General features: G+C 35.7%; 1 protein-coding gene across 11 annotated transcripts in view; it reads right to left on the bottom strand.

Annotated features, from left to right (window-relative positions):
• VPS13B (vacuolar protein sorting 13 homolog B) overlaps positions 1-18810 on the bottom strand; it is a 718401-nt gene that overhangs the window by 177743 nt on the left and 521848 nt on the right. For all 11 annotated transcript variants that reach the window (XM_077846720.1, XM_077846711.1, XM_077846713.1 and 8 more), the window contains one exon: positions 1881-2018. In XM_077846720.1, the coding sequence (XP_077702846.1) occupies positions 1881-2018 (138 nt within the window). The remainder of the gene's footprint in view (positions 1-1880; positions 2019-18810) is intronic.

The following is an 18810-nucleotide window of genomic DNA, read 5'->3' as shown; positions in this document are numbered from 1 at the left end:
CTAAAAAAGAGGATAGGGAAATCCAAGTTTCTTTCTCATTCTCCATGAACTAACCATATGTTTTTACCTAATTTCATTCATTCTAACATTTTAGTCTTTTACATGTGAACAATTCTGAAGTCAGGAAGTGCCTTGAAATGGATATAATAAGAAAGCATTGTATCATAGTTTAAATAGCAGATTTTTTTTTTCTTGGTACATAAAATGTTTTTTCCTATAATTGATGATGGCTTGGAATCAATGAAATATGGTATTTCACACTCACTAGCCAAGTACTAGGACTCCTATTACTCTCAATCTATCCATTACCTCACCCCATAGGCTTCTTCCAACTTTAATGACTCTCTTAGCCTTCATCATCAGCTTCTTGCTTTCCTTTGAGTCTTTAAAACCATGTCTAGATACTTATAATGATTAGAAACAGTTCTTCATACTTCTACACCTTTTAAATCTCAGCACTGAGGAAGAATTGGGCCCCAAAGGGCCAGTGTAGGTGGCTTTAAGCTCTCTTTACTCCAGACATGATGACAAGTGGCCTTCTTCAATCTATAGCCATGGATCATAAGTACATTGGTGTGCTGTGACACACACTGAACCAGGTCCACACAGGGATATTTTTCACTCAGCAAAATGCATGCCTTGCAGAGTATTGCTAGAGATCTTAAGACCGTTTAACGCCATTGTTTTAAATACTTAATGAAGAAACTGATATTCCTTTGATGACTAATATGTTTTGAAGCACTGTAAGTATAAAATAAGATGAAAATTGAAATGTGATTTTTGTTAAATATAGGTAAGATCTCACTGAAGTGAGGGAAGAATAATACAAAGAAGAGGAACATGAGATGAAGTAAGAAGAAAATAGAGCAGAAAAAGAAAGAGGAGAAGGAGAAGAGAGGAAAAATCTGTGGTTATGATAAAATTAGTGTAGGGTTGAAGTGATCTAAGTCTTTGGAGTCATAAAGACCTGGGTTTGAATGGCTCCTCTGCCATTAAGACCTTGGGCATTTTACTTCACTTTTCTAAGTCTTAACCTCCTAATTTATAAAACAGGGATAATATATAGGGCCTCCTCCTTGGGTCTTTCTGAGAACATAAAGCACTTAGTACCTGGGACTAATAAGGACTCAATATATTTTGATAACTATATCTATCTATCTATCTATCTATCTATCTATCTATCTATCTATCTATCTAAACTGAGTGTTAATGTCTCAAGTACTTTGCTAAGTATTTGAAATACATACACTTATCTAATTGAATATATCTATCTATACTATCTTATGTGTATCATTTATCCCATCCAATCCATCTCTCCATTTTATTCCTTTTTGTTACAGTAAGGAAACTGAGGCATAGAAGATTAGATCAACTGCCTAACATTACATAATTAGCAGAAAAGGTAGAAATAAAGTCTGGGGTTTTTGGCTTATAGTCAATTATTCTTTAACTGATAACTGCTTTTTTTGTCAGACCAAAGGTAATTTTTAAAAAAAGATTTTATTTATTAGAGAGAGTGAGAGGGAGAGAGAAAAAAAAATGAGTTGGGGGGAGGGGCAAAAGGAAAGGGAGAAGCAGGTTCCCTGCTAAGCAGGGAGCCTGATGCAGGACTTGATCCCAGGACCCTGAGATCATGACCTGAGCCAAAGGCAGACGCTTAACTGACTGAACCACCCAGGGGCCCCAGACCAAAGGTAATTTTGAATGCATATTAATATTTGCCTATTATTAATGTCTAGCTTGAGAAGAATACACTTCTGGAAAACAAATGAACTATTTATTTTTGGCAAGGAATGCCACAATCACTAACAGACCCTAAGTATATGTCAATATACTCACATGAAAATAATGTATACACATTTGAATTATGACTTTCTTACCTGGTCCATTAAGAAAGTCTTTAATTTGTAGCGTTACCAGGGAAGGTGGAATACCACTTTTGCTGTCTATTTCTCCAGGCACTGTCTGCAGCCAAACTGTGCAGTAATCAAGGGCTTCAGGCAGAGTCTTCCCAGGATCTGAAGTGACAAAATTGAAATTAAAAATGTCAATCAAAAAAAAAATGTCAATCACATCACAGAAGAAAAAATGGTTAAATTAACTTCTGTACCTCCACTGATTCATTTGGTTGTACAAATCCTTGCATGTTCTTGTATGTACTCATGTGGAGAAAGAGAAGCTCTCTGTATATTGGAATGATGAAACCATGTTTTCCAGAACCAAGCCAAAAAGGAAAGGACATTTCAAATCTTAACTCATATTATCTTTGAATGAAGGTAAAGTTTCTGTACTCTGAGCTACTGTTAATAGTTGTAGAGTTGGATTTCTTTTCTTCTTTTTTTTAAACAGGATGTTGGAAACAAAGGAAAAAAGGGTAAGCTTTTCTACTTAAAAAAACGCAAATATATGTTCAAAGATGCAGTGGATTATTACTACTTAGGGTCTATTTGATCTGTTTCAGAGTTTTACTGACATTACAATCACTTTTTACTGCTAGGCTTTTGAAGTTAACTTCAGTAGCTTTCCCATAACCTTTTTTAATGATAAAAATTGGTCAATCTTTTATTTAGTCCCAATTATGACTAAATTTTGACTTTTTTCTGTTTCGACTTTTGCTGTCACTGTGTATTTCTTACTTTTCCTGGTTTATATACTTTATTCTTTAAAAAGTGTTTTTTAGCTATTGGTGAATACAAACTGAATTTACTTTTTACTGCTTGGCAATCCAGTTTTTATTGAAATAGCTCTTTAAATAAAAACGACTGCTGTATCTTGGCATACAATGTAGTAGGCTTTAAAAAAAACCTATATAGTCACAGTTTTTCTTTAGTTCAAGATTGTTTTATTCTCTGTGTTTTAATAGCCTCTGCATGTCAATTTTATAGGGATGTTCTTGCCATAGAGTCCATCTATTCCATTTTCAGTCGATTTGAAATGTGTTATTAAAGTGTTATTTATTTTAAGTTTTATTGATTGGATTGCTTTCAAGAATAGCATTTACATACAGTGTATTATATTCAACATATGGTTATATCGTATTACTGTCATATGTGAATTGGGCATATAAATTTTGCCTTGGAATTTGTATTTCTTGACCTTATCATGTGATTATTATGAAATTTGGCACATATGAACCTTTATATGATTTCAAAGAAAATACTGAAACCAATTGATCATGACGTTAGATCTATGTGGTAAAGATCAAACACTAAGCTAGTACATTCTTCTCTTTTCATATGATCAGTGAATTTAAAGCAATGAGAATATACATAGTAGATCCATTACAATAGTAACATTATAGTATTCTCTCTTTCAAAGAGAATGGTCAAGTGTTGTGAAACAATAGCAAAAGTCTATTTCTGGTTGGATCGATTATCAATTTGTAGGAGCTATGTAACCTGACAGGACCCAAGTGTCTACTTCTATGGTCAGTAGAACCATACTATGGTCTACTTCTATGCTCTACTTCTATGGGACTTCTATGGTCCCAACTGTGTAGCCATCATCAAGAAGTTATTATCAAGTAAATGGTACTGTGCTAGACCTGTATGAAGAGGCTTAATTCTTTTTTTTTTTTTTAAAGATTTTTTATTTATTCATGAGAGAGAGAGAGAGAGGCAGAGACATAGGCAGAGGGAGAAGCAGGCTCCATGCGGGGAGCCTGACATGGGACTCGATCCCGGGACTCCAGGATCACGTCCTGGGCTGATGGCAGGCGCTAAACCACTGAGCCACCAGGCATCACAAGAGGCATAATTCTTCATTTCAAAGAGAATACAATCTAGACAGAGGATAATGATCTAACAGAGAAAATAGACATAAGTGATGTAACTAAATAGATAATGGACAGAAACGAATGTAGAAATATTAGTATGATGTGTAAAAGATTGGCAAGTAAAACAGGATAAATGAAACAAGTTATAGGAATCATATATTCAAACTCGTGATAGAAAAGGGTTATTATTAATCTACAAAAAGTTCATATAGTCAATATAGACATTATAGAGAAAAATAGGTAGAGGAAAGAATAAGCAATTATTAAATGAAGAAATTAATAAAGAGGCAAATAACAGATGATCCTGGAGACCTGGAATCGAGTCTCACGTCGGGCTTCCTGCACAGAGCCTGCTTCTCCCTCTGCCTGTGTCTCTGCCTCTCTCTCTCTCTCTCTCTCTGTCATGAATAAATAAATAAAATCTTTAAAAAATATAAAGATTATGAGATAATAAATCTTAGTAATAAAGAAAACATTTTTTAAATAAGTAGAATTTTTCACTAATCAGGCCAAGACCAAAAACTAATGCCTGTGTAGTTCACCTGCACGTACGTGCGTGCGCACGCACACACAGTGTAGAATTGCTAATCATAGCAAATAATAGAAAACAACCTACGTGTTCATCAACAGATTAATGCTTAAACAAACAATAGTAATTCATACAATTGTTTAGAAGAATCAAGAAGATCTATATGTGCTGACATAAGAGCTATTTATATTGTCAATAGTAAACAAAGTGGAATAAGCATCTTTTCATATGCTGGCCATTTGATTCCTTTTCTACAAAGTATTTTACACTCTTTTTTTATTAGTTAATGAGTGTTAATGCTTGTTTGTTATATATAGCAAATATTTCCTCTTGGTACAGTAGCTATCCTCAAAATAAATTCTGATATTTTTTGCGTGCATACTTTTTTATAGACGTGAATAAAAATCTATTAACTTTTATTTAGTGATTTATCCCTAGGTGATTATATATTTTTCTAAAGTTTCTTTTTTTTTTTTTTTAAAGATTTTATTTATTTATTCATGAGAGACACACAGAGAGAGAGGCAGAGACACAGGCAGAGGGAGAAACAGGTTTGTGGGACCCGATCCCGGGTCTCCAGGATCAGACCCTGGACTGAAGGTGGCGCTAAACAGCTGAGCCACCTGTGCTGCCCTTTTCTAAAGTTTCTTGAAGCATTTTTAACATTTTGGTTTTGCCTTTAGCTCTTTAATCCTTCTAGAGAGCACTGTTTTATGAAAAACAGGAAAACGCTCAGCCTGATAACCATACACTAGTTATTTTTTTTTCCATACACTAGTTAAAACAAGAAGTAGTTTTTTAATTCATCAGGTTAGCATAAATGAGAAAGACTGATAATATCTTGTGTGGAGGAGAAGGAGGAGAAATGGATCTTCCCATGCATGGCTGATAAGAGTGTAAATACAGAATATCCACATGAGTAGGGGAGAGGGTTGAAAATGAGTGTCTACCAAAATCCTAAATATCCATGCCCTTGTAATCAGAAAGACCACAAAAAGAACTCTATCTTAAAGAAATAAACCTACCTCCATGCATAGGTACATACGTACATACTGGAGAATGGTCATCTTTAGGATGATCCTAAGCCTATAACGATATCTGGATCTATATTCACAGCTGAAGCAAAAATAGGATGACACATCAAAGCATCTAAACAAACTGAAGTGAAGGGGAGCGAAGAAAGCACAGGATATTTTGACATTCTGTCTTTGTAACATTATAGACAGAGGGAAGCACCAAATTCTGGTATAATCTGAGTGAGGGTTTTCTAAGTAGGGGAGATAGGTTTTGTGCAGATTGCTTCTCTTTTCATAGAAGTTAGAGGGCCTCGCCATCTGGCACCCAGCCTTGGAGTCTGCACTGAGGCAATTACAGGGGGATACGACTTAACAGAGATGAAATAAACAAACTGGCAATAGTAGGAAACAGGATTGGGAATTAGGAATTTAAAAAAAAATGTAAAAGTCGAGGAAATGTATCTAAAGAAGCCAAACTTTCAATGACTATTTCCCCCTAAAACTACTGGTTTAATAGATATTATTGGTTTAATATGGCTACACAGCTGATGTGAAAGTACAGCTGTATTTATAGAGCTAACAGAACAGCATAACTGAAATTAGGAAAATCCAGGTTGCATGGTTGATGAATATTGAATGTACGGCAGTGGCTACTCTCCCAGTTTTAGCTGAAATCTCTACTTTGGATATGCCTCTAATCACAGTAGTTAGAAGCAGCAGTGGTAGTAGCAGAAGGGTCTGTCAGAAGCCCACAGACATAGCTCATTCAGGTCTGCAAGTCATGATTTTGTCCCTTACGCTCTAATGGCTAGATGATGAGGGGTATGATTTTTAGACTTCCTGTAATGTCTTCGATTTAACTTCTCCTTAATTCCATCATCAAGTCTAGAAAATAGGATTCATATTACACATTCCTCAGGGTCAATGTAGATAGGAAAGTACCAGATAAACTAAGATTAAAGGAGCTCGTGAATACAATATAAATAGAATGACAAAGAAGTATGACTACTTCATACTGGAAAGCTCCTTCAGACTTTGATAGTTTTCTTCTCCATACTTAACACCTACTTATTTGAGAACAGGAAGCTCTCAGAAAGAGTAAGCTCCTGCTGATGTAGGATTTATGCGGTTGTCCCTAAGCCTAAGAAACAGGAGACAGTAGTATCTTATTAGGAGTTGCAGAGTGGGGGGAATAGGTCAGAAGAAATGACAAATTGCTCATAGCCATAAATCTTGTTCAAAGTCAGTGAGAATTCACTTCAATAAGACATTGGTATTGACAAAGTTATACTATTTGTTTTTCTTCTGGGTTGACCTGGCCTCCAAAAGAAAATACTTCATCATATCATGTCACAAAGAACACCCAAAGAGAAGATTCAGGTGGTCTCCAGTCCATTCACAGATGGATCAAGATATTATTGGCTTTCACAGAGGCTTGTTTCATATTGTATTCTTTGTGTTTGTAGATTACTTTGCTCTTCTTCACAAACCTTCACTTAGCTGCTTGGGAGGTCCTCCTCTGAATCTGATAAAAGTGGTCTTTGCACTGCTGCTCATTATTAGTTTTTAACCCTTAGCAAATAGTCACACAGGTAAGTACGTTTTTGAGTAACATTTGAATTATATAAAATCTAACATGATTCAGTGTGACCAACTCTCATTTTCTTTGCAATCTTCTACTTAACAAAAAGTTTGTTTTCCAAGCTCCTATAGAACAGCTGAATGTTACAGATTTTGTAAACTTTATTCTTACACTTGATAACATTCTACTTTATTCTACTCTGCTTTGTTCTACTATATGGCAGGAAATTCTTTTCATAATTAAGCTGAAATTTTTTTTTAATTTTTATTTATTTATGATAGTCACATAGAGAGAGAGAGAGAGAGAGAGAGAGAGAGAGAGAGGCGCAGAGACATAGGCAGAGGGAGAAGCAGGCTCCATGCACCAGGAGCCCAATATGGGATTTGATCCCGGGTCTCCAGGATCGCGCCCTGGACCAAAGGCAGGCGCTAAACCGCTGCGCCACCCAGGGATCCCTTAAGCTGAATTTTTACTAAGGTCCAAATAAGACATTTCTCCACGTCAGTGATAATTTCCCCATTTTAAAGATTGACATAACACTGAATGAAGTCCAGCTACTCTAACACCAGATACTTCTAAGTGTTCGCCATTGTGGAGACAATGTTTTCATTTCTTTTGCCATGTGAATAATGAACTTTGATTTTTAAAAATCCCAGGGCCATCAGAACTTATTTGAAAGCTAAATATCTCTTATCTTTTTCCTCACTCTCCCCCCTTCCCTAACAGTTACTTTTTTCAACTTCAGATTTCCAAAACAGTTGATCATCTGTGCCTCTTTCTGCTTTCCCTTGGCCACTTTTGTGTTCAAGAACATCTCTGTAAGTAGGTTGATTAAGGAAGGCAGAATAGAAAGTAGTTAGCGCAATGGTGATTTCCCCTGGCAGTTCCAGGCCAAGATATTGTTGTGGAAAATGCAATTAACTACAGTCACAATAATGGTTTTGCCTCTTTGAATCAATTTCCTGATACCTTCGTCTTTTTTCAGTTTTGTGGAAAATTAGTGCTAAAGAAAATATGGAGCAATATCAAGGATACAAAATTTTCCTTTGGTGGAAAGTTCTTGTAAACTTGTATTCCTGGAAAAAATTTTATTAATTGAAATTTTGAATATATTTTTCAGTGAGTGCTGAAAAATATAAACTTTTAGTTGATTGGGTTTTGGTGTACCTCATTTTAACCATGTTTTGTCCAAAGCAAACACTTGTCATCTTACTCCTGGTACTGCTTCTTGTTGTATTAATCTGATCCTGCTACTGCTTGCAATCCTGAGTAACAAAATCCTGCTCAATACTATCAACAACATTTGAAATTACATCATGCTTTAATTTCTAATCATATTGATGCTTATGTTATCATCCCCAAATCATTATGATTAAAATTAATGTGTTCCCTAAACTACTACTGCAGATTTAAATTTCAGTAACTCTTTGCTCTGATGTCATATTGCACTGAGTTTTCTGACAGCAGTACACGATTAAAATATCACAAATTCCTCAGAAGTGTAAAATAAATGCTTCTTTGATGTAGCACAGCCAATAGCCTCAAGATTTACTTCCGTCTTCATTTTACTAGTTCCACAAAGTCCAGAAGGATCTACTGTTTGCTTTTTTAAATGAAAGAAGACTAGATTTTATTCACTTTTTGCAAAGTCTTCAATGACCTGTTATAGGGTACAAGCGTGCTGCAGTATGCCATGGTTAATGAGCCCTGGCCAAAGTGGCATCTCAGGGAAACTGGTTCTCTTTGGCCTGTATACAGAGGATTGTTACATTTATGAAATAACATTTAAGTGACTTTTGATGAGCTCGAGAGACAACTGGCAGGTGGTAGGATGCTGTCATATAGAAGTGGTTTATGAGGGGCAGCCCCGGTGGCGCAGCGGTTTGGCGCAGCCTTCAGCCCAGGGCATGATCCTAGAGACCCGGGATCGAGTCCCACGTCGGGCTCCCTGCATGGAGCCTGCTTCTCTCTCTGCCTCTCTCTCTCTCTCTGAATGAACAAATAAATCTTTTTTTTAAAAGTGGTTTATGAAATATGACTGCCATTGACCTAGAACTTCCTGAACACTGACAGCCCTACTGTCAAAGATCTTTTTCACATTTTGTTCTATAGGACAGTTTATGTCAGTTTATAACACAGTAGAAAATTCAGGATAATGAAAAGAATATGAACTTTGGAGGCAGAAAGATTTGGGTTTGGGGCACCTGGGTGGCTCAGCGGTTGAACGTCTGCCTTTAGCTCAGGTCGTGATCCTGGGCTCCTGGGATCGGGTCCCACGTCAGGCTCCCTGCATGGAGCCTGCTCCTCCCTCTGCCTGTGTCTCTGCCTCTCTATGTGTCTCCCACGAATAAATAAATAAAAATCTTTTTTTTTTTTTAAAGAAAGATTTTGGGTTTAAGTCCTGACTCCTTAAACTGAGTAAACTACTTAACTTCATGGAGTCCCAGTTTCTATAGTCTCCAAAATGGGGTAAGACACTAGATTGTGGATTGTTGAGAATATTGTATCAGCTACTATGTGTAACATGATTTGTGTAGGACATGTCATGGTAAAAGTTCAATGAACAGTCACTATTTTGTTTCTAAAACATAATCTTTAAAGAAAATAGGAGTATATGTGTACAGTGTGTTTCAAGTGTCTACTCCCAGTTTTTGTTTTTGCTTTGTAATTCTGAAAAATCTTTTTTATCACTGGTTGAAATAAGAGGAATTTAATAGGTAAAAAAGAAAACACTGTTTATTAGTGGTAATTATACTCAATTTTGATCTTAAAAAATAGAGTAAGCTTATTTATATTTAATTCTTAAAATAATAACTACTTAGGTTTAAAATACTAGTCAACATATTTTACTTCTCTATTAAATACTCCTGCCTGAGGAGAAATCATTGATCTGACAATTTTCCTGGACTTTGGTTCTGATAATTATCAAAATTATATTCTTACCTTCTTTTCCATCCCTTATAAGTATCTGGCCTATGTATGAATCAGGGAAGTAAATCATCTGTAAGCCAAAATAGACTCCTTTCCAATTTTTAAACTGGAAGTTCAAGACTACTTTTTATAAGGTCCCTGGGTGTATCAACTTTTATACAAAGAAAAGATTGAAATGACCCCTTAAAATAATTTTAAGTGTCCAATAACATGGTGAGTGCATCAGAATTTCAATTTCACAAAGCTTTCTTTTGTTAAAGAAGATCAAGCAGAGTTCACAGCTAGCCAGAGTAGAAGGAAAATACCTGAAAAAGAATCAGGGTAGTAGGGTATTTTCTGCAGACCTATTCATTAGAGAGATTCCCCTTTCTATCTTCTTCTCTCCCAGTTCACTGACAAGATGTTCCTAGATGGTTTGTTAGCTTAATCCTTTTGTGCCAAGAATACACGAAGGTGTTTCTTAATAGAAAAGTATCTTTGGAGGATCTAGATCTGTTTACCTCTACCTAGGAAATGTGTATTGTTAAAGCTCCAAAGAAGCCTCTTTCAGAAGCCATGGTTGTGCTTGGTTTGGCTGTACCCAATGGCTGGAACTGTTCACTGCCTGAAGGAGAGGTCACAATCAGAACAGTCACCTTTTTTTTTTTTTTTTTTAATATTTTATTTATTCATGAGAGACACAGAGAGAAAGAAAGGCAGAGGGAAAAGCAGGCTCTATGCAGGGAGCCTGATGTGGGACTCGATCCCAGGACCCCAGGATCACGCCCTGGGCTGAAGGCAGACGCTAAACCGCTGAGCCACCCAGGGATTCCCAACACAGTCACCTTTTGACCACCGTATATAAAACAAAGGCAAAGCTACAAACAGGCTTACTGGGTTTCTCATATTTTCTATATGTCTTCTATGGTCTTTAGCTTAAATTGCTATGTTTTTCTTTTCTTTTCTTTTCTTTTTTTTTTTTTTTTTAAATGTAGCCACAGAAGCAAATGTGGTCCAAAAAAACCTAAAATGCCTAAAAATTATATTGTGAAGGAACCTAGATCTTTAAAACACAGAAGCAATTCAATGTCAGAGCAGCAAAATCAACCAAGAAACCAATTCTAAATTGCTATGGATGCAAGGTAAGTGCCACCACCATCTTCCTGTTGATACCCAGGCATTCGGCTAACTCCATAAACCCTTTTTTCCCATGCATTGTATCTTGTATTCCATAAGATGTGATGGGAAGAGGAAGAGGAGGTTTCTTGGTTTGAAATCCCAAGCTTGCAGCCCAGAAGAAGAAGAAGAGGAAGGATTAAAATGGCTGCTGTGATGTGTGATTATCAGTGCCAATTGGCTCTTACTTTTAGAACCAAGTCTTCCATATCTTGCTAAAAGGAGATACATTGTTTATATTTGATGATACTAACCAGCAAATAATATCTGAAATATCATTCAATGAATTCCTGTTAACTTATTTTCTACGCTGCTTTGTGGTATTATTGACCCCTTTCCTATCTGGTTGTTTTCATGTTAAATTCTAATGTGGGTTTCAGATGTTTTACAGGACATTTAATTAAAATTCAGTGCAAGTAAAACCAGGGTGCTGTTCAGTTAAAAAAGTGTAGTCATACAAGGAAGATCAACTAATCCTAATTGTAAGCCTCTTGTCTATTCTGAGCAAAGTCCGAGTTATTTCACATTGAAAGTCAACTAACTCCTTGTCTTCAAATGATTCCTCCCATGTCCCATTCATTTTAAGTAAATGCTGATGATTGATATGGATGCCAAAAGGGCCAGGATACTAGTTTTTTTCTCATGTTCAGAAAGGAAGGTCCATTTAACTCTTCCTTCTACTGCTAATAACTACATAAGTCCCCACTTACAGTTGAGTATTTCACAGTTCCAAGACTTTTCATAAATATCTCATTAGAGCTGAGATTAAGCTATGAAACTACAAAGACCAGATGTTATTATACCCATTTTAGAGATAAGGAAATTATGGCACCAAGAAATTTAGTTATTTGCATCAAAGAATCTTGGTATTAGAGCCAAGACTACAAGTCAGAATTTCTGATTTCCATTCCAATATCCTTCCCCATATGTTAATTCCCCCTGCTGGCTGGATCAACTTATTTAACATTCTCCCCACAACTCTCCCTTAGTGATACACTAGAGTTCCTTTTATGAGACCTACTTACTTGCTGATTTCTGTCAAAGTAATAATTTCATTTCATATTACTGGCCGGCAAGAAATGTTCCCAGCAGCTAAATTTTCAGATAAATGTTCAAGTTGTGATCATTATGACACTAAAGTCACAGGTTAATTCTAAACCTTTCCAGAAACATTAGGAAAACCTTTAATTCTAAAAAGACATGTAATTCGATCCTTCTCTTAAAGTCACAATAACTAAATGAAATCAAGATATGATTTATGAGGTGTAAGAAGGCAGTTTATGATTTTCCAACCGTTGGTTTACTCAGATGTCTTTGGCACATTTTCTGCAGACCTATTCATGAAAGGGTAAAGAAGCCAATTACTGCAACTGAAAAATTTCAAACTACACAACAGCTATAAATTGCACTAAAATGATGTGAATTTTTTTGGCCAATTACAACCACTATTTTAAACTCAACTTAAAGATGTTAACAATGATGATAAAAGCAACAACAATATTAACATTTCTGGAGCCCCGTGCTACACACTTAGTTGAGAGTTCCATACACATCACTTAATTCTCACATCAGCTCTGGGAGGTTGCTACCAGTGTTCTCCACATATTCTAGATAAGGAACCGAGGCTTAGGAAGATGAAATAACTTGTCTGAGGTCACATGGTTGTTATGCAGCAGGGCTGGGATTAGAACTCAGGACTGGGTCCCACTCTCTCTATTCCATGTTTGCCTCTCAATTAGACCTGAAGTCATATAGGTAATATTTATAAAACTTTAAAATGTGGCAAGTATCCCATCCTACAGATAGCATGTTGTGGATATTTCTGTCACACATGTAAATGTGTTATTACCTGATCTTTCAGTATAAATTGTATTTGAGTTTAATTTCTATATTTTAGTCTAGCCAATGTTTGAAAAATTCCAGTAAGGTAAAGAAGCTACAGGATGGTGGAAGTAGCTGTCTTCCAACTGGTTAGTCCTGTCACACACTGAGTACTAAGCCACTGGACTACCTGACTGCTGAGGAACTAAGGGGGTTATTCGGATTCCCTCGGAATGGCTCATCTCTTTCCCAACTGACCAGATGGCACAGTCATTTCTTCAAAAACAAACAAAAAGCCCCAAACAAACAAGAAGAAAAATGACTTTTTAAGTCTGCCCTGGGCCGCATAGTCAAGATATGAGGCAATTTCAAATCTGGACTCCATTACCTTAAACAAAATAAATACCAAATTTTAAGTATTTATAAACACAACTAATAAGATTAGGTTAAAAACAACTATACACCACCTTTATTTAAATGAGAACCGCCATTATTACAGCTGCTACATATAAAGGTGCTGGCAGAAGATCTCATTTCTGTCAGAGGTTGCTCCAGGTAAGGGCACGGGAAAGCCACTGTCACATTATTGTAATATTTTAAGAAGAAACGTATTGGCTCACAGATATATTATCTACCTGGACCACATGGAAGATCATGTATAGGTTATTAATATTAACAGTCATAAGAATTCAAGTTGATAATTTAGGCTTTAGATAAACTGCCATTTTTTAAATTACGGAGGGTAAAACAAACCACCCTATATACTTACAGGTATAGCTGGTATAATTTAAGATCACTAAATTATGAGGATTAGGGATATTTTATTAACATTTCAAAATTTAAACAGTTGTCTTGGGCAGCCCAGGTAGCTCAGCGGTTTAGCGCCGCCTTCAGCTGAGGGTGTGGCCCTGGAGACCCAGGATCGAGTCCCATGTCGGGCTCCCTGCATGAAGCCTGCTTCTCCCTCTGCCTGTGTCTCTGCCCCTCTCTCTCTCTCTGTGTGTCTCTGATGAATAAATAAAAATCTTAAAAAAAAAAACAGTTGTCTTCACTTCTGTTTTATTTTAGGTTTCCAAAAAAAAAAAAAAAAAAAAAAGGATGTAGGTACAGGTACAAATATAGATTTCATTTATCATCTATTCTGGGTAGCCTCTAATAGAATTTAGGTTTTTTAAAATAGGTATGTGCATAAATGGCATATATAATATACACACATATGTATCAGTCACATGTGCTGAGAAGAAGGCCGATTGACGTGATGGACAATGAATTTCACAGCATTTCTAACTTCTAACTTGATTTAAAAATCTATGAAAGGATATCCCTCAGGAACTCAGAGAAAGAACAAAATTACCACCCTTTACATCTATGAGCACAGATCAGTTAATATACTATAATGAATGAGCTGCTCCTGGGGAGTTGTCAGCATTAACTTGATTCTGCCCATGTCACCATTAAGCAAAGATCATGTTCAGATACTCAAAGTATCACTTTTGGAGGAAATCCTGTGTTAAGTTTCTCAGAAGACCATGTCTTGGCTAATAGACTACAAAATAATTTTATTGTTTTAAAACTGCAGGACTTCTGGTGCCAGCCAAAATTGTAATAAGTTCAATGCAATCTAACTCTCATGCTGCTTACAATCAAAAACTTGAGAGAAAATACAAAACACAAATGCCTGAGGACTCTAAAAAGTAAACAAGAGCAAAGCAGATTGGGGAGGGGAGTCAGACTTGAGGATGTGACACCTACAATGGTGGGTTTCCCATTTTCTTTTCTTTTTTCTCTTTTCTCTTCCAATGTTGACTGAGAGGGAGTCTTAGGTTGTGGTCACAATGATGGCAAGAACAGCCAAAGTCCTTATGTCTGGGAAATAAGGCCCCTGATGTTTCAGAGGTACAGGAAACTCTGCTGCCTTTTATATTTCTTTTTTCTCCCCTGGTTTTGCCCCAAGAGTGGGCACAGTGTATGGGGATGGGGGCACAGAGTGCAATGGCTGTGCTATGGCAGCAGTGACACAGCATTTAAGACTGTAGCAGGTATTATAAATATGCTTCATGAGGTGAGGTAAACATGCTTGAAATGAGTGGAAATGTAGAAGTTCTCAGAAGAGAAATGGAAACTACAGAAAAGAACCAAACATTTTAGAACTGGAATATTCCATAGAAATTATCTAATATGAAGAATAGAGAAGAAGAAAGATAATAGGAAAAAAGAAAAAAATAGTCTCAGGGATCTCTGTAATAATTTTAAAAAGTTTAACATTGGTATCCCTCAAAAAGAGGAGAAGGATTAGTGCAGAAAAATACTTAAGGAATTTTAAGTAGAATTTTAAGCAGACACATTATAATCAACCTCTAGAAAACAAATATAGAGAAAAAAAGTCTTGAAAGCCACTAGAGAAAATCAACACATTACATATATGGAAATAATGATTGTGATTACCATGGATTTCATCAGAAACCACACAGGAAAGAAGACAGGGGAATAATATCTAAAGACTCCACTAAAATACTGTTAGAAGTAATAAATGAAGTCAGTAAAGTTGTAGGCTAAAAAAATTAATATATAAAAATATGTGTGTGTTATGTTTCTATACACTAATAATGAAAGTAACAGAAGGAGAAATCAAGGAAAAAATTCCATTTACAATTACATAAAAAAGAATAAATACCTAGGAATAAATTTAACTAAGGATGTAAAAGACCTGTAAACTGCAAACTTTAGACACTGATGAAAGAAACTGATGATGATGCAAATAAATAGAAAGATATTCCATGCTCATAGACTGAAAGAATTAATATTATTAAAATGTCTATGCCACCAAAGCAATCTCCAAATTCAATGCAATTCCTATCAAAATTCCAATAGCATCTTTCACACAACTAGAACAAATAATCCTAAAAGACCATGAATAGCCAAAGCAATCCTAAGAAAGAACAAAGCCAGAGATATCAAGCTCCCAGATTTTAAAGTATACTACAAAACTACACTAATCAAAACAGTATGCCATTGACATAACACACATAGATCAATGGGATAAAATAGGAAGCCCAAAAATAAACCCACACATATATATTCAATTAATGTTCAACAAAGAAAGCAAGAATATACAATTGGGAAAGGATGGTCTCTTCAGTAAATGGTGTTGGGAAAACTGGACAGCTATGTGCAAAAAGAATGAAAAACTAGACATTATCTTATACTATCTATAAAAATCACCTCAAAATGGATTAAAGACTTCAATGTAAGACCTCAGACCATAAAATTACTAGAAGAAAACATAGGCAGCAATTCCTTCATATCAGTCTTAGTGATATCTTTTTAGATCTGACTCCAGAACAAAGGAAACATAAGCAAAACTAATCAAAGGACTACAACAAACTAGAAAGTTTCTGCACAGTGAAGGAAACCACGGACAAACTGAAGACAGCCTACTAAATGGGAAGAGACATTTGTAAATGACATATCTAATAAGGGGTTAATATCCAAAATACATAAAAATTCATATAATTTAACTAAAAAGTGAACAATCTGAGTAAGATATGGGTAGAGGATCTGAATAGACATATTTCCTAAGAAGACATACAGATGGCCAACAGGTATCTGAAAAAATGCTCAATGTCACTAATCATCAGGGAAATGCAAATCAAAACCACAATGAGATATCACCTCACACCTGCAGGAATGGTTATTTCCAAAAAGGGAGGAAATAAAAAGTGTTGGTGAGGATGTAGAGAAAAGGAAATGCTTGAACACTGTTAGTGGGAATGTAAATTAGTGCAGCCACTATGGAAAATAGCATGAAGGTTCCTCAGAAAGTTAAAGCTACCATGTGTATACATCATACACACACACACACACACACACACACACACACACACACACACTGGAAAACTACTAAGCCATTAAAATAAATGAAATCTTGCTACTTTTGACAACATGGATGGACCTTGAGGGTATTATGCTAAGTGAAATAAGTCAAATAGAGAAAGACAAATACCATATAATTTTATTTAATATATGGGATCTAAACAAAACAAAACAAAACCCAGACTCACAGATACCCAAAACAGACTGGCAGTTGCCAAAGGGGAGGCCCTAAAGGGTGAAGGAAATTAAGATGTACAAACCTCCGGGTATAAAATATGTTAAGTCTTGGGGATAAAAATACAGCATGGGGGATACAGTCAACAACACTGTATTAACTTTATGAAGTGACAGATGTTAACTGGACTTACTGTGGTGACCATTTCACAACGTATACAAACGTTGAATCACTAGGTTGTATACCTGAAACTAATATAATACTGTATTATATCTCAATAAATAAATAATAAGAATATAAATACTGCAGAAAGATATAATATGTCACCTCTTTCATTATTAACTTATGAAGTTTTTCTGGACCTTTCTTACAAAGTTAGCTTCATGGTGATACCCCTCTTTATCCCTCCAATTAAGACACTGTAGTGACTGTTACACTTTAGAATCCAGAAATGAAACCAGCCACCTCTACTTTACTGCTTCTACTCCCCTTGAATATTAATATTATTGGCATTCATATTTTTCTGTTTTCTCGCCCACATGATCACAGGGCTTCAAAAGAACCCTGGACGTGTAACAGTCTTTCCTTCAGGATGGAAAAGTGCTATGTGAAATGTTTCTGATTAACTAAATTGGTAATGGGACTTGGATTGTTCACTAAAGTGGACCAATTTAAGACAGAAATTTCCCCAGATCAGTTTTTAAAAAATAACTTAACATTTAATAAAATTTATGTATTTAAAATATTGAATAAATGAGTTTGTGTTCCACTAGAATGTCAAAAGAAAATTTCCATATTTAAAACAAGTTAAAATAATTTTTATTCTGATAGGGTACTCACTTACAGATGTCAACTCCCTGAGGCTGAAGCAGTATAGTTAAAATATTTTTAGGAAGGTGAATATGGGGAGATGAATTCCAAGTTACAGAATACTGGAACTTTAGAACTGGAATGGACTTATAACTATCACATATAACAGATAAGGAAATAGAACCTCAAGAGAGTGAACTACCTGGTTGAGATCATCCTGTATTTCCTGGCAAGGCCAATATTAAATTCTAGGCTTTTGCTTCATAATTGTTCTGCTATATAATAATAATAATAGCTAAAGCAGTAACAGCAAACATTTATGAAGGCCTACTATTTTGCTTGACTGAATGCTAAGTATTTTCATGAATTACCTATTTTCAGTTTCATAACTGCCCCATGTGTTAGGAATGCATCTTGAAAATAACAGAGTTAGAGGTTAAACTCAGGTCTGTCATATTACCAAGAGAGACTGTACTGTGTAGTCATATCACAACACATTTAACATACAAAAATTCACCAGTTACAATGTTACAGACAGAACCATTTGCATGTTCTGGTGTGGACAACAAAGGCTCACAGAGAACTGCAGATTCACATTTCTTTTCCACTCCTGGGATGCATATGGGTCGAGAGACCAGACTCAGGAGTCCAACCAATTTTTTCTTTTTGGATCTGTGCAAATACTGAGTCCAAGAAATCTTGTTTTGAATTTTAGTTCTGTCTATTGCTAGGTTTGTAATGTTGGACAAGTACTTCTACAAACTTTAGTTTCCTCTTTTCTAAGATGGGATAATACATAACATTTCCCATAGAGTTGTTAAAAGGTTTAAATGAGATAACACATTTGAAGAAGTTAGTACAATGTTTGGCACAAAATAAGTAGTCAGTATGTGCTAGGTGCTTTTTCAATTAGCATTGTATTTTAACTACTGACTTTCTGATAAATGTTTCCAAATAATGAAATTAATTTTTAAGAAATATGATATTTATACTGATAACTTTTTTTTAAAGATTTTATTTATTCATGAGACACACACACACACACACACACACACACACACACACACACACAGGCAGAGACACAGGCAGAGAGAGAAGGAGGCTCCATGCAGGGAACCCGATGCAGGACTCGATTCTGGGTCT

Source organism: Canis aureus, chromosome 14, assembly GCF_053574225.1.
Source record: "Canis aureus isolate CA01 chromosome 14, VMU_Caureus_v.1.0, whole genome shotgun sequence".
In the NCBI taxonomy this organism is placed as follows: Eukaryota; Metazoa; Chordata; class Mammalia; order Carnivora; family Canidae; genus Canis; species Canis aureus.
The sequence above is the reverse complement of the archived record's forward strand: the minus strand, read 5'-3'. Positions and strand labels throughout refer to the sequence as shown.